Here is a 16,002-nt window from a genome sequence, read left to right as displayed (position 1 = left end):
AACTAAAATGCAGACGGAAAGCGCGCATGGTAAAAGATCTGACTTCCTTGATCTAGGGAAAATACTCGATTCATTAAGTGCGGGACAGAAGAAAAGGGCGCGTTATCAGTTATCCAGTTTGCCGGCGAATGGATTGCTGCCTTTGGTCAGTAACAGCAGAGTTTTGTTTGCATCGGAAGCACGCGAGGCGTTTCCTTTCTTTTGATGTTTTCTGCGTTCTCTGCGAGTAGTCGGCGTAAGTCCCCTGTGCGATATCTCACTTCGTCTGCTGCGGTGGTTGTCCGAGTATCGCAGTGTCGTTTCCCCTTGAAAAAAAATAGGTTTCCGATTGGAACCAGGTCCGTTCAGCAAAGATATCCGTTGAAGCTGTCGCATGATCACGTTTCGATCTTTTCAAAATTGCTCCGTCGTAAAGACGTCGACCCTGGAGCGAAAAGTGTTTCCAGTCCACTACTACTAGCAGAGGTCCCCTTCATCCCACGTCACGGGGTCTCTGGTGGTGCGCTCTTGTGCTGTTTACGATCAAGAAGTAAGAGTGTCAACTTAGTCGACATGAGGCTGCCTGCATGCTAGTCTGCAGAACGGAGCTTGAGAGCGAAGTGTCGGAAGAGAACCTGTGCCTCTTCCGTTTACGAGCACAACGGCAGCAGAGCCTTTTCCCTAACACGCGTTTAGGTGTCCTGCAGACGTGAGGAGGCTCTTGGGGCAAAAAAGAGTCGGAACTGATTCGCCGGCTTCCGACAGTCAGAATTGGTTGTTTCGAAATAGATACTTGACGTACCATAGTGCTTGTTAATGACGGCAACCAGCAGATACTTTCCTATGTGAACAGGTCTTCCACCGTATGGGGGTACTACTAAAATCTTGACGGTGACCAATCGAAGCACGGGTCTTCACCGTATGGGGGGGCTGCTAAAATCGTGACGGTGACCAATCGAAGCACGTTTGGTTCTTGTCTCTCCGGCAAGTTAGCATCAATACACTACCGCAACAAGAGACGTTTGGAAAAAAACACGCCTCATGCATCATACGCATATCAATTCCACACCGACGCTTAGGGTTTACGGTTTAAGTGATGTTCTTTCCTTTCGTTCCGCGCACACCTGTTCACAAATCGCGTCGTCTTCGCTTTCCACAAGCGTGGCCCATAAGCTATAATGGTGATGGCTGCACCAAATGCTGCAGTCATTGCACCTACTGCCGTCGCAAGCATTGAGCTGCGACAAGTTTGTTCATTGAGCCATGGAGAATTTGTTCGATGTTCTCCTGGACGGAGACCGGTTGCAGCAAGATGTGTGTGAAGGTTCAGAGAAACGTCTTCCATCAACAGGCTCAGACTACCTTTTCTTCACGCGCAGCTGAAGCACTACACCTGAGACGGGGTGTCCGTGAAGCAGTGTGACCAAGGCAGTGGGTCCTCGACAACACCCAGAAGCAAAGGGAATGGAAATTACTGAAGTGCTTCAGCCCGTTTGCCCGTGACGGGGCAGACGCCTGTCGCGACCATACCAGCAAATGGGCAGCCTCCTGAGATACACACAGAACGCAATCTGAGAAAGCGATGTCAGACAAGAGTGTGCCTAAGACAAATGTAGCTTCTGCTCGTGGGTGTGCGTACATCTACGGTTTGCTTCTGATGGACACAGCTTTCCGCCATTTATGCAGCACCACTGCCTGCTTGTGCTCGGTCACGGTCGTAGTGATGGAACAACAGGAAAATTTTGCGCGTGGGACAAGAAATCAGTGAGGTATCAGGATGGAGAGGAAGCTGTTCACACAATCATTGTTGACGACCCAGAGTAATACCTACGAACACCTTCTGTCATTTTTAGAAAGAGCAGCAAAGCAATATATATACTTTTTTATGCATGCCCCCTGGGATGCTGCGACATGTATGCTGTAAGTGGGCAATACGCACCCACGCGCGGAGCGCTTGTTCTCCCTTGATGGCGTAGCATTGCTGTATACGGGTCGTCTGCCCTATCTGGGGCTACTGGTGGTTCACAACCTTGACGTTCATATGTTGCAGAGCCACCGGATTCCCGACATGCTGCTTCTCCACGTTCCTTGGCGCAGCAGCTGCAGCAGCATTTCTGCTGGTCACTTCCTGCATAAGAGCATGTGCACATATGTCGGTGCGCATAGGAAGCAATTGTGCACACCCCCCGCACTCAGGCACGCGATGCCATCACAGCACACGCCTTCGCTTTGACACGTGTAGTCTATCCATGGGTAACTCAAACACTAGGTTTGTGTCGTGAAGTTTGAAGAGAACAAAAATTACGCACGACGATCCAGGGCTGCACTGACTTGTCTAAGCATAGCATCGACACCAGGTAATCGGTAAATGAATCCTCTGTACGCACCACGACGCCTCGCCGCGAATCCCGATCATCTAAACTCTAGGATGCGGCTGTCCTACACGAGCGCAGCAAAACAGACCTCGTCTTTGTGGTGCTGAATCCCGTTCGAAAGGTTATGAAGCAAGAAGTGGCATTACCGTGGTAACTCCTATACTGAAATGGAGCAGTGACACGGAAACCACCCTAGTAGTTTAAGCACGTTCGGTAATCACAGCGACCATGTGCCGTTTAACGACGAATCGGCCGGACTGTCGGCAGACCACCAGACAGGGTTCCGGGGTTGTTCTGCCCACAACGGGCTCCGCGATAATAACTTTGTGCTCATTGCACATCAAATGATTTCAAATACATTCATGGTTCTTACCCGTACTCACAGGTCTAGGATCGCTGCCCGTCTTCATAGTGCTGACCTGGTGGTGAAGCATGTGCAACCTGTGCATCTCCTCCCCATTCATCAGGGACTAGATGCCAGAGAAATCGTTCCTGTTTAAACGGAAGAGGACAAACCAGAATCTTACTGTACATCCAAACGCAAAGCTACCTGTACCAGAACAAAAAACGAGGAAGTATTTTAAACATAGACTGGTTAGCCACAAGGGAAGCCACATGTATGGAACTCGGCCTGCGCGTTTCAATGCGCGAATATATAGGCCCTGGAGGATGTTGCTGCCTCTGGTGGTGGTACGTCATCAAACTATAGCTGCCGGCGGCAATAATTCCGGGTACAACAGGAACAGCCGTTCATGAGGAGCATCGGGAAATCAACAACGTGTTTTGAGTTTGGTAGGCGAAGCATGAAAACCCCGCTGAAATGGTAGATGTGTCCCTTATTTTGGGATACACGTCTCCCACTTACCTGACACAAAGGTGCGTCACGCATACAGGACTACTATCGGACCAAGAAGGAGGATCTCCTAGCGACGCGCAAAGAACTGTCACTGGCCTAGTTGTTGACGTCGGTAAGCTCCCACAACTCCCCCGATTCTGACTTTTTCATTGACGTGCAGGAAGACTTCAGGTACCAAATCCTCCGTACGCAGCAAAGCATCCCAAGCGAAAGCCAAAAACCAGAAGACAGGATCCTAGCCGAGCACCGCAGAAATGGACCCCCTCTCGCAGCTGACGTGTCCGCTCCCCCACCACAGCGAAGTCGTCCCCCTTCGTTGTGGGCGAGGCCTTGTAGAGCAGTCACCGTTCATCATTGCGGCAAGCTATCCCTCCACCTTCGTCCAGTGATTTTTTCAGCGTGCCGAGATCAAACGAGTACAACGCGCAATGGCATGTCGAAAGAAAGAGAGAACATCTTACGAGCGCTCTTCTAGGCACAAGGCAAAACTGATGGAACAAGAGGTCGAGTGTGTCGTGTTTCAGTTCTCGGTTTTCGAGCAGGTATCTACCATCCTGAGAACATCCTGACACAAGGGAACGCAACTGGCCTTTCTGCAATGGGTACGCACCACATGCATTCAGCAACCATTTGAAAAGGGTTCATTGTGATGTGTCGTGAAGACATGCATCCACGCGCAGCTATAACTTCCCTGCGGAGGCGCCATTCCGCTGTATCAACGATGGCATGTGACTGAACCAGGACGACAACTTCTGCAGCCTCAAGCTGCAGTTCCTTGTACTGTACCGATCACAGTGTGCTAGTTTACTACCGGAATGTAGACGATACTAACACCACCCCCACGCAGTATTTATGTGTTTCATCCAACTGTGTCCTGCATCTGCGGTGCTGGGAGTCTCCATTATAGGAGAATGATGAGACTGGCCGAGGACATACGCACCCCGCGGACTCGAGGATCGAAAAAAATGCAGAACCCCCATGCGTTACCTGGGCACTTCCCCGATGCCATCGGCAGCCGACAGATTTCCTGCTTCGCTCAGTTTTGTGCAGTAAGCGGTACGGCCGTGGGAGGAGGCAGCGCAACACCCGCAGGCGGCTTAGGCATAGTCTTTGCGTGTGCCGAGCAGCTGCTCATCAAACAGCTACACAGCAAGAATGAAGTCTTTCGTTTTCTCTATAGCTGGTGGTGGTAGTGTAGGTTCTTGCCCCTGTTGAAATGTAGTGCAAAGCAAAATACTGGATTGAGTTGCTGTGTTTTCGTATACTCGTGTCCACATTGAGTGCTGTTCACCACTCGTATCACAGGCAGGGAATTAGACGGCGGATTAAGTGAATTTACTGCATGTCCCCAAAATCCGTTCTGCGGACTTGCGGCCACTTTCAATGAGACGTCCCTGTGTAGGTTAGCAAGCGTAAATAAATAACCTCGGCTTTCCGATTCTGCTGTGGCTCTGAACTCCTGCTATTCTTCCATAGCTCAACCACGGCCGCACACTGCGCATGAGCAAAACACTACTAGTGGACCTGTCGCCGTCAAACTTATCATTTGTCATCTTTCAAGCGCAGATGCCAGAATCTCTTTGTTGCTCACCAGTTGCTCCTGCAACATAAAGGTTCATATAGAGACATCCTTCCCCTCGCAATCTGGCTTGCATCTCTGTACCTCAAAATAATAAGATAGCAGAACAGTACATCGAGGAAAGACGTTGATCTCTTCACTTAATGCGTTCAGCTTAGTATTCGAGTATATCGGGCGGACGACAGCGTTGTCACCGGCGTCGGATGAAGTCCTCTCTACATCCGCGTTGTCCCGCTGTGTTGTACAAAACGGCGAAACGCGTTGTTAGGAAACACCAACAACACAACGACTAGCAAGCACGGGGTCCCCGAGCTCGTGTGGTCGGGTAGTTTGTGCAATTTCACTGAAGTGATCTGGCCCTCTGGCTGACAGCACGAAGGTAGGGTAGTAAAGTGATAGCACCGATAGGTGGCCTTCTGGGGCCTTTTGTAGACGATGTTATATCTCTCTCCAAGTTGTGACGAACGCAGTCCTGCAGCCCTCTAGCACAATCTTCACCCACAAGTGTGTGGAACAGAGGGAGATGTATCGGAGGGCCAGTCGAACCACGGAATCATGGTTACTTAGCAGGCCTTGCCTGGTAGCACCTGTAATAGCAACGATTCTGCGACGCCAGTAACTCGGCACTGGGAGCCTGTAATGCACGGCCCGAATGGTCCGGCACGAGTCGGGAGTTAGTGAGGTTCACGCGCACACCTGATGTGTTTGACCTAGTTCAGGCGCAGGGGTGACACTCAGGTAATGTGCAAAGCACATGCGCCCGGTAAAGTGTTCTGTATTCGTTAAAGTTGTTGGTCACGAGAGGAGGTATCGCAAAGCCTCTAGGCAAGTGTAACGCGCCGTGGCTGTGAGAGACGAACAACACAGCCTTGACATTGATTTCCGGGCCCGTCCCGCAACCCCCCGAAGTGTTTGGCAACGGATTGACGTCGTCGTCAGTTTTGCATCCGCCTTTGTCAGGCAGATGGCTTCCTAAGTGAACGGCAATGTTGGAGAAACGGCAGAAAGCAACCATAACAAGTGCCACAAAACTAGGAGCTCCTGTATCCTAACACTCTTACTCTGCCAGCTCGTTGCATAATACTGGCGACAGAGTCACTTGCTCGCGTGTGACGGCTTCGCTCCTGCTAGGGCTAGGAAGCCTTTTTTGCCACTCATTTAGGATCTTGACGCAGTCAGCTGAAGGTGGTGCGCGGACCCAGCCCAGTGACTAAGGTGCACCCCCAATATAGAAGTCAAAGACAGATTTTGCGTTTTCGGAGGGCCAACAGGAGGCAACGAAGCAGATTCCGTACAGTTTGCGTGATGGGACACGTTTTCTGCCAAGTAGCTAGCCGCTTGCGGTGGGCGCACCTGGAGCGGCCGACAATTGCGAGTTGCGTGCCGCCTAGCGCTGCCGGCTGCGGGGCCAATAAATCCAACGGAGCATCAGGACTACTTTTCGAACAGTAAGGCTCATTCCTCTCCACAATATATTCTTCGGGTGCCGAAGCCAAGACGTTTCGTCTCTGTACCCGTGTGCGCTCAACCGACAAACGCGGCAGGCAAGGCTTCGACATATCCCAGTCAAACGTGCCCCGTGCAATTCTACTCCGTGCTGCCCAAGTTGCATGCCACTGACCCCATCGCCAGCTGGTGCCAAAATGCCGGGCATTGCGGAAATGTTTTTCCTGAGTGGAGCGGTTAGCATGGCCTGTTACGTGATGATCATGGGCCTTGTCGTCTGCACTAAAGAGTAATAGGTTGACCTTGTTACACGGCGACTGGCGGTATCACTGCCTTTAGCACACACAGTAGTTGTCCGTCTCTCGGCGCGGGACAGAGAGACGCAGGCTTTTTGTGAGCGCAGTCGTTTCTTTGACTTCTTTTCAGCATTAAACAACAACTCATCGAACTCCACGTTCTACCGTGCTGCGTCCAAAAAGTGCCTCCCAGCGTAGCTCCCAATCTTGCAAGCCGAGTTTCCGGCCATTCCAAGCCAGAGGGCCTTGTATGACCTTCCTGAAACGCGTGTACTGTTGCCAAAATGGGATTTTTCAACAAACTAATTCTCACTTTGTGCCTTGTCGGAATCCTTTCGACTGGCTATATGATGGTTACTTTCGCGCTTCTGGTGTAACCGTGACATTCATCGAAGCGGCAAAACGGTCGACAAAGGGTCTGCGTATGGCCTGTTAGTGAACAGAGTGCCGCTTCTCTTCGCATTTAGCATGATGAAGAGCACCTAATGTTGGTAGCATCTTCCCCGGGATGCGCGTGTCGTTGTCTCCACAGGGAGGGGGCAGCGAGAAGGCCTGCCTACACCCGTGCGTAAGATACTGCGGGAAGATGGAAGTGTTGTATGGGGGAGGGGTGTCCGAGCTACGACAGTAGCCTTCACCCCGCTGACGTGCCAAACCTACAAGTGTAGTTTGCATGTGTGCCTTCATGAGAAGACGCCTTCGTGAGTGTCATGACCGACAACTGCTGAAAACTGATTCCCAGTAAACGAAATTGCACTCCGCGCATCTGGCCTAGCGCGTGTACTAAGCAGCGACATCTCCTGTCAAAAACGATTCTTCAACCGCGGTTCTCCACAGCACGAGTCTGTCCGCGCACTGTGTTCCATAAAGGATCTGAGAGGCTTGTTCAGCTGGCGACCATAGCTGCTCATTGGAAAGCAACGCAGCGAACACCTGGCAGGAACGTGCAAGTTCCTTCCGTTCCTCGCACGCCCTCATCCCAGCTGCAACGACTCTTTGTGCACACCGTATAGGCCCGAAATTTTCATGCGCGCGGTCAGGCCTACAAGTGGGGTCGGAACTGACGTTTCAAACAAGTCCGAAAAAATTACCTATTCCACTACGACAGGCAGAAATACAGTCGTGGAGTTTTCCACAGTATGAGAAATATCGAAGGATCCTCTGCCTCGTCCTGCAGGCATTTCTTTATCGCTCTAGCAAGAGGGATATGCCCCTTCATGAGACAAAGCAAATTGACACCACACACCAACTGGCGCCCGGTTAAATATTTGTTCCTCATGCAGCAATTTTGCCAGCAGACTCTGCCGCAGAACCTCGCCCAACAGGTTTTTGAAAACAATTACTCGTTATAATCTTTGATTCAAACATGATTCTCCAGCAATCGCTGGTGGGTCGGATGATGTGCCGCTGCAGCTGCCGCTTGCCTCTGTAAACAGCGCACCCGTATAGTCGAGTACCACCGAACTATTTCAGCATCGTGCACGCATTATACCTTGACAACTGGAACTGCTCTCCGCCAATGGCCATACACTGCCTTCCCGCTAATCATTCCTCGGCTGCTAGCACAGGTCACCACTCAGAAAAGTCCGATGCTCCGAGAAATAAACTCCGTTTAGTGTTGTGTTGATCGGTATATCGACGATGCCACGTGCAACGGAGGGATCTCCCGATTAAGAGTTCATTCGTAAGTGTGAACTCACATGCTAGGTGGTTAGACGGTACAAGCTAAACGGAATCCAAACAACTTTTAATGGTGAATGAAACACTTAGCGGGTATATTCCAGTATAGCTTACCATCATAGCGGAGGGGTCGTGGGCCATGCGTCCCGCCTCACCGTAAAAAACGATCTGGGATGGTATCACTCCTCTGGACTTCACTTTCACTCCTTGCGCCACATTACAGCCGTTTCCGAGCTCTTTACAGTCAACGACTTGGGCTGCGTGGAGCATTCAAGTACACAAGAAATGGAAACATAATACGCTCGCACGCTAATGCAACAGGGTCATTCGCTACGCTACGCATGGGAAGAGAAACGAGACTGAAGAGAAACACGTCGCAACTGCTCTACGCTGTCACTTCCTTTGCACTCTTGCTGATTCGGCCAGAGCACGAGATCACGCTTCCTCTATAGCAGGTACACCCACTCGACCAAGGTAAAAAATCGAAAAGATGATCCACCCGCACATGAACCGTGTCAAAACCATCGTTTCAATAACAGTGATTGTGGCCCAGCATCATAGGTCTGGCAACGCCCAACTTGTGGCTGCGTGGTTTCAGTGGATCGGCGTAAAGGAATGGTTTCGCTGCTTGCTGACAAGAGTCGCCCACAAAACCCCTAAACGGCCGTCACGAACTTGTTTCGCCTTTTCATACGTGCTGTTCTCCGTACCTCCTGCTTCAACGCGAACATGGTCTCCCACTTTCTCAACGTTTTCAAGGACTGAATCACACCATGGCAAACAGAGGACCCCCTAGAAACACACATGTGGAGCAAGCGAGATGCAGACACCGTAAGAACTGCAACGCAACGGCGTCGTGTCGACGATGCACTAAGCCTACTATTGCATATTGGTCCTCTTCTGTTTAATAGACACTCGCGATATGCGGTGGCCATCAGTCATATGGTACCACCCGCAGCTAAAATGCACACAATGACCGCACCGACAGACACGAAAATAGATTTACTATCTGTGGTAGCAGGTACTATGGCAACCTAACACCAACATAATAGAGTACATAACACTGCCTCTTGCGTGAACGCACAATTCTTGTCAGCCCTAACCGTCCTACACCCGATCGGGTATGCTGCTGAGAAGCTCTATGATGTTTCCTTGTCGCCTTTCTATTCATTGTATAGCACTCCAGAACCGAAGCCATGAGCGGAAGACGAATGATGGAATTGACCGTGGATCAACGAATGAAAACTGAGATTCGATGCCAGAATAAATTTCTAAAACGGTTCGCACCACAGATATTTACAGTGGCTACCACGCACGTGCACGCACTCGAGTTACACCGAAGTGACTTCATGCTCGCCCGTTCCACACCGAAGTCTGGTTCAGTAATGTACCCTGGCGTTGAAACCAAGCTCAGTTTGTGGCTACGATGCACCGTGCACCAGCAGTCCTCTGCACGACAGGCGCGATCTGTCAGCCTTTGCTGGGTTATCGTCACTGCCTGGTGTCCTCGCTCACCAGCTTGGTCCTCAATCCAAGTGTAACTCCCGATGGTCATACGCACCGAATTTCTGCACATGCAAAGGAACACACAAACGCTACCACGCGGTTTCAATGAAGCTACGTGTGCTTGGTCCCGCTTTAAACTAAAGTCTGTTCCCATCTCAGCTTGAGACCAGTGGGCCCCAATATGCAAGTAACTCGTAGCTGAAACCACCGCGCTCACTTCTGAAAAGCTCCCAACTGACAATGCACGTCGACGTCCCTTGGCAGGGGAAACCTGGCTACAGAAACGTTGCTTTCGACACCTGTAGAATCGTTGCCACGTGGCGCTGCGGTATTTTTACTGAAGCACCGGGCCTCGAAAACGATGTGCAGAAGTGTAAACACGACCATTCCGTATTTGTTAGCAGAAACGGAAATGTGTTTCTTCACCTGTTTGTGATTTTCACTCGATCCTCGACAACGGTGTTCTTTCCGAAAAAAATGCCGCTTTCTCCTCCATCGATAACAGTCGCTGCTCCAATGCAGCAACCGTCGCTTAGTTCCACGTTGCCTCTTATGACAGCCCGGGGGTGAACTCGAGGTCCTTGCGCGGTTCTATTCGTCTGGCCACTGGCAGATTCTGCCCCGGTGGCCTGGCCACCCTCTTCATGTTGCTTGACGGTCGAAACGGCACCTGTTTGACTGGCGGCGGTCATCTTTCTACATCAGCTGGATTGGAAGCCCAACACACGACATCAGTTCCACCTCCTTGCGCGTAGCCACCTCGCAGCAGAGCGCCTACTGCTACGAAACACCCTAGTTTGGTCAGCAAATGCGGAGGAGTGGAGTTCCACACCGGTACATCATGCTACACACACACAGCCACTATTTGATTCCACACGGAGAAATGCTACGTCTGGGAAGGTAGTTCCGTTAGTCGCTCCTAACGAGCTTTGGGGACGCAAACACGTGGAGTAAAATCTGAAGGCCCATCAGCCACTGCTCCATCAACCCATTTGTGCATACCGCAAGCAGTTCCCTCTCAGAGGAAGAAAGCAGGGAGTGACAGCAGGCTGTTTCCCTCGTTCTTTGAATCGTCTCTCACACCTCAGCCAGGCAAACCCGCCAGGAACACAAGCACCGTTGTAACCGTGCAAGCTGCTTCTGCCGTTCGCCTTATTTTCTGCACACGTACTAGAGCAAAGATATCCGGACGTAGTATTTTTGAATTCCAGCTTGTCGAAAGAGCAGCAAGTCCAAGGTGATAGAAAATCAGTAAAGCAGCGCATGTGATGTTGCACGTTGACGTCCGGTTAGTCCACGTAAAACCGCGCGGACAGACGTCGCTGTCACCACGAACCCCCAACGAGTTCAACGACTACAAGACCAGCATACGATATACTTTAAATAGGTTCCAAACTCTCCAAAACGCTCTTGATTTCTGAAACGCAAAAAACTCTTAGGAACACAAATTCAGTCCTAGTTGATGTGACTCTTCTTCACAGGGACGACGGCGCAGGACGGTCTCTCGCTCGCAACAAGACGGGGCTGTATCGAGCAGTTAATCGGTGTGGACCGTGACGAGGATATGAGTCGAGAAGCCACATCTCGCTCGCCTGAGCCTAAATTGCCAGGCTCTTGCAGGAAGACAAAAGTCGGCTGGAGCAAGCGGCGCTCACAGCGCAATCCAGAAGGCGCACCCGCCTGACCTTCCCTCAGCGCCACTGAGCAGCAAGCTTTAGCTGGATCCTGGTGAGAGATAGACCGGTGGCGGTGTATATTCGAAATGCTGGCGCGGAAGTGGTTTCCGTCCAACCGGCCAAGAGGTGCTTTCCTATCTCTCGTGCTATCTACCAAACAGTGTAAACGCAGAGGTTATCCCACGATTCTACAGTGTATGTTTGGTCGTGTTGGCGACGCGGACGGCCCAATCAGTGCAATCTTCGGCTCATCGTCGTGTCGCGCGTCTCCGACCTCTTGACACACACACTCTCCTTCCCCCCAATCGCGCGTTTACGGCTTTTTTGCTCCAGAGAGCCGTGTGTGACTTCTTTGCTATTTCACAGCCTCTGGTGCGTTTTCGGCGCCAGTCTTGCTTTCCATTACTCAGGTGGTAGCTCCGTTGCACAGACAAGCGCGTCCAAGACGTGAGCTGTGAGAGACTTGTGGCCGACTTCTCCGTCCACCGTACTCACGTCCCCTGAATCCGTTGCGAGTCCGGGCCGTGCGTGGTGGTATTGTTCGGTTTCCTGATAAGTTCAAAAGACACGAGAGGAGCGTCGGCGGCAGTTATACAGGGTTCATGGTAACCGGCGCGTGTATTTCATGTAACAGCGGCTGGGTAGAGCGGCACGAGATAACGCTTGTTAAGGCCTTGCTAGGGCGGCAGTGGCATTACTGGTTTCGCGAGCATCGTCACGCGCACCTTTTTTTTCAGCGTTCTTTTTGAAACGCGTGCAGCCGTACGGCTCATTGAACACATGAAGGACGTAGCTGCCATCCGGATTAATCGTCCTTGGGGTGTTCGATGAAAAGCATCTCCGGCGAGTCAGTTGGTTCGCGGCTTGTTATGGAAGGCCTTTTGTCGGCGAACTCAACGTTTTATTGCGATTGAAGGCTCAAGAGAGCTTGTTAATTGTATCCATCACCTCCATCACGACCCAGGAGACGTGAGAAGATGTTTGGAGGAGACAAAGGCGGCCCGGGAGGCGGTGGTGGCGGACGAATATACATCGGCAGCTTACCCGGAGAGTATACGGAGAAAGATGTGGAGCGCGAGTTCGAAAAGTTCGGGAAGATCGTCAAGCTCGAGTTCAAACGAACGGTACGCTGCATGTCAAATACCGCAAAAGCGTCCACATGTAGGAGCGTCCAACCCTGACGACTCCAAAGCGTACCCGGCAGCGCATGCTTCGGGCCTCGCCGGAATCGAACAGAGAACAGGATCTCTTTTGTGTCTGGGGCAGACATTTGTCTGCAGTGTGTGTCTTTGGGTACTCCCGTGTTTTTCCCCCCTGCGTGCCCCTACCAGTTGAGAAAGGTCGAAGCGTACCGTGAGCGAACCCATGATGAGGGCGAAAGCTCTGCTGTTCGGTTGGAGTGTTGACGCGGTCCCCCACGGGGCATTTACTCTACACTACAGCAGTCAGCGGAGGATCGTGGGGCGACTTCGGAGTGGCGCGTATGTCGGGTTTCAACGAAAACGGATGCGTTTGTGCCCGGACGGCAGGTCTGAGACCGGTATATCTTTGCGCGAGGAAGTCGAGATTCGTTCCCGCGCCGTTGGCGACGATGGAAGTGAATACTCTTCCCGGCCCACGTATGGGATGTTGCAGGACCAATAATCGTGGCTCAGCAGGCACGTATGTTTCACATCCGGGTATCTGGACGAAAAGCCAACCTCTTGTCGCTGGAGGACTGGACACTGTTGGATCCGCTTCACTGCGTCGAGGGTTCAGTACACATAAATAACGGTGTTTAGTCGGATTCGCCCATCAAAGAGAGCTGCAGCATCCATGGAGTCCAAGGAGTTCATCCTATGGCAGAGCGGGCCGCAAGAAAATTAGGCGAAGGGTGCGTGTGTCTTTGGAAGCCCAGTTACGAAACCGGAGACTCCCGTCAAGCCCCGTGTGTCGCACTCCGCATATACTTTTTATGTTCTTTTCAGGTGTCAGGTGCCGGGTACTGTTTTCTAGAATACGCTGATCCGCGGGATGCCAGGGACGCGATTGCTCAGCTGCACGGGCGCCCGCCCCCAGGCTTTCGCGACGCAGCTCCCCTGCGCGTCGAGATTCCGTTAGCGCGTTCAGGCCGTACCGATGGCTTCAGCGACGACGCAATGCCAAGAGGATTGGCGGGCCGACGGGGTCGTTTTGTTCTGGAAGTTCGGGGCCTCCCGCCGTCCGGAAGTTGGCAGGATCTGAAGGACCATTTCCGGGGCATTGGCGACGTCGGCTTCGCAGAGGTGAGGAAGGATCCGGATGCACCTGATTCCGTCATGGGGAAGGTTAGTTTCTTTTCGAAACGTGACATGATGGAGGCAATAGAAGCACTAGATGGCAGCACTTTCAGGTCACACGAGGGGGAGAAATCAAGAATCACCGTACGGGAGAAGCGGACGGTGGGGGGACGCGGAGGACGATCAGATGACGCGTACGACGCAGCAGCTTATGACGCGGATCCTCGAGTCGGGGGCCGTGGTGCTAAGTACGGTAGTCTCTATGAATCCAGCAATGGCGGATATTCAAGCGGAGGAACAGACGCGTACCGCGCTAGCGTGGACGTGGTGCACGAGTCTGCGGGCCGAGGTCGTGCCGGCGGCCCAGGCACCGGAGGCTACTACGGATACCACCCAGCTGGTAGCCCGTCGCCGTGCCGCGGTGCACACCCCGCGTACACTGAACACAGAAGAGGACGGAGCAGAAGCAGGGATCGCGTCCCGCCAGCCCGAGGTGGAGGATACGGAGCAGACGGCCCGCCAAGTGGCTACTACGATGGGGTCGGTACCAGTCCGCGCTGTCCAAGGCTCAGTCTGGAGCGTGGCAGCAGGCGCTACGACGACTGGGCAGACAGAAGACGATGAAGGTGAGAGCAGCGAACCGGCAAGGACCGGTCCAGCTGCGCTGGGGTCTTAAGCGCCGTAGCGTCAGAGCTTACGGAGATGTACCAGCGAGGGGGTCGTGCGTTTTGTCGGAGCAGCTGAACAGGGCATCACGCGAAGGCCACGAATTCCGCCTCTGTTACGGGTTTCGCCGTTCGCGACGGTGTAGGCTGACGGCTGAGGAAACTGACCACGTGCATACAGTGGGGTGTCTCTTTCGTTCCGTGGCCCAACAGTGGATGATGTTGGCTACGGTCGTGCTGGGAGGAATCACCGAGCCGCTCTACTTCCAGCACTCAAACAGCGTTGGGTCAGTGAAGGACATTCTAGAGGCTGCGCGCGGGTTCCCCTGTATTCGTGGTGTTCTCGTGGTCGTCCCTTTACAAATTCATGCCGAAAGCGTTTTGTTGTATCACGGGATTCGTGACGACAGTTTCTTGCCGTATTCCACTGCGGCCCAAAAGGCTGAGTCATGCAGTGTGGTGAACAGCACGCGAGAAGTCAGCTTGTAGTGACACGTAGACCACTCTTGTACGACTGACTTCCGTGCGTAACAGCTCCTTGCCTCCCGGGGGGACGAGGTATCAAAGACGTCCGTAGCTCTTCGATGTGGAGAGTGTACCAACTCATTTGCACTTGCGCATGTGAAAGTGGATACACTTTCGGAATCCCAAAGCTGGAGATGTTGCAGCGTTTGATACTATGCGTGCGTTGCGCGGGACCATACGAAGTCGTCGCGTTCAGTGCTTGTCTCCGCAGGCGAGATAGTCCCCCCAATAAGGCCAACCAGTGCTGATTCTCGTGTACTAGCGGGAGCACCTCTCGATCTGGATGGTGCTGTATTCGCCTCCCTGGAAGTGACGCAGACACTAGTCAGTGACGTCCATGGTCGACTGCGGCTCCATGAGGAACCTCGGATATCACTACTACGAGGAGGATTGCGCCTTCTATAGAGGGTGTGGACGAAGCCCGTTGCGTGCAAGTCGTGTCAGGGCTATCGTGTCGGTCTTCTACAGTTGGTAGCGAATTTCCAGCTTGCTATGTGGAAAAGAATTTATCCGGTGCGGTGCTGTTTCAGTTGTGACTGATCAGTGCGATTGAATATGAGCCCAACTGAAAGCCAGTCTTCGGAATTTATATCTGGTTGAGGTCAGGCGCAACAGGCCCTGTTGCTAGGCAAAACGACGGTACTCTTCAAGCAGGACAAACTTTGGTGGCATAGGTTCCGACGTCGTCTCGGTTGGAGTTACCAAAGTAGTTGCACGACTTGCCGGCGTTTGCCCGTTCAGCCTGAGTAGATGCCGCCAGGAAAAAGAGCCGGCTTCCCATTTCTTGATAAACTGCGGGTCGTAGATTCACGGCTAGGCCAGCACAGGCAAGGCGGCATGCGTCCCTGCAGACTACTTTGTTGACAGCATCCGGAGCGTTTCCGTCTCTGGCATATTTAAAAGGGCACCTAACTTGTGGAGTCTCCTTCCTGAGGTTCGGCTGTACGGAATACATAGGTCTCTATATTAACGATAATGGATTTGGTTATGGTCTACTAAAACTTCCTCAGCCGGGAAGTGTGTCTCGGCATCTGTAGAAACGCTCGTAGAGTCAGTAGCAAGTGAAATGGCGCTGATGTTACAAACATGTTTATATATGCTCGAAGACGTGGAAACATCGGTCACACCATCCACGTTATGTTCATCAGGAGTTTCGAAAAA

General features: G+C 52.3%; 3 protein-coding genes across 3 annotated transcripts; 1 reads left to right on the top strand and 2 right to left on the bottom strand.

Moving 5' to 3' along the window:
- Positions 1 to 1,463: 1,463 nt before the first annotated feature.
- On the bottom strand, positions 1,464 to 2,803 carry NCLIV_062330 (hypothetical protein; the record flags this gene model as incomplete). The annotated part of the gene is made up of 3 exons (XM_003885784.1): positions 1,464 to 1,527; positions 1,915 to 2,107; positions 2,728 to 2,803. The coding sequence occupies 3 exons, from the start codon at positions 2,801 to 2,803 to the stop codon at positions 1,464 to 1,466; spliced, it is 333 nt and encodes a 110-aa protein (XP_003885833.1).
- A 5,088-nt stretch (positions 2,804 to 7,891) lies between these two features.
- NCLIV_062320 (conserved hypothetical protein) lies at positions 7,892 to 10,409 on the bottom strand (the record flags this gene model as incomplete). The annotated part of the gene is made up of 5 exons (XM_003885783.1): positions 7,892 to 7,957; positions 8,326 to 8,468; positions 8,922 to 8,972; positions 9,727 to 9,779; positions 10,144 to 10,409. The coding sequence occupies 5 exons, from the start codon at positions 10,407 to 10,409 to the stop codon at positions 7,892 to 7,894; spliced, it is 579 nt and encodes a 192-aa protein (XP_003885832.1).
- Positions 10,410 to 12,370: 1,961 nt separating this feature from the next.
- Positions 12,371 to 14,275, top strand: NCLIV_062310 (Function: human SRp75 can complement a splicing-deficient extract, related; the record flags this gene model as incomplete). The annotated part of the gene is made up of 2 exons (XM_003885782.1): positions 12,371 to 12,517; positions 13,361 to 14,275. The coding sequence occupies 2 exons, from the start codon at positions 12,371 to 12,373 to the stop codon at positions 14,273 to 14,275; spliced, it is 1,062 nt and encodes a 353-aa protein (XP_003885831.1).
- Positions 14,276 to 16,002: the final 1,727 nt, after the last annotated feature.

This window comes from Neospora caninum, chromosome XII (genome assembly GCF_000208865.1).
Source record: "Neospora caninum Liverpool complete genome, chromosome XII".
Classification (NCBI taxonomy): domain Eukaryota; phylum Apicomplexa; class Conoidasida; order Eucoccidiorida; family Sarcocystidae; genus Neospora; species Neospora caninum.
Note: the sequence above shows the minus strand (reverse complement) of the source record. Positions and strands in the feature narration are given on the sequence as shown.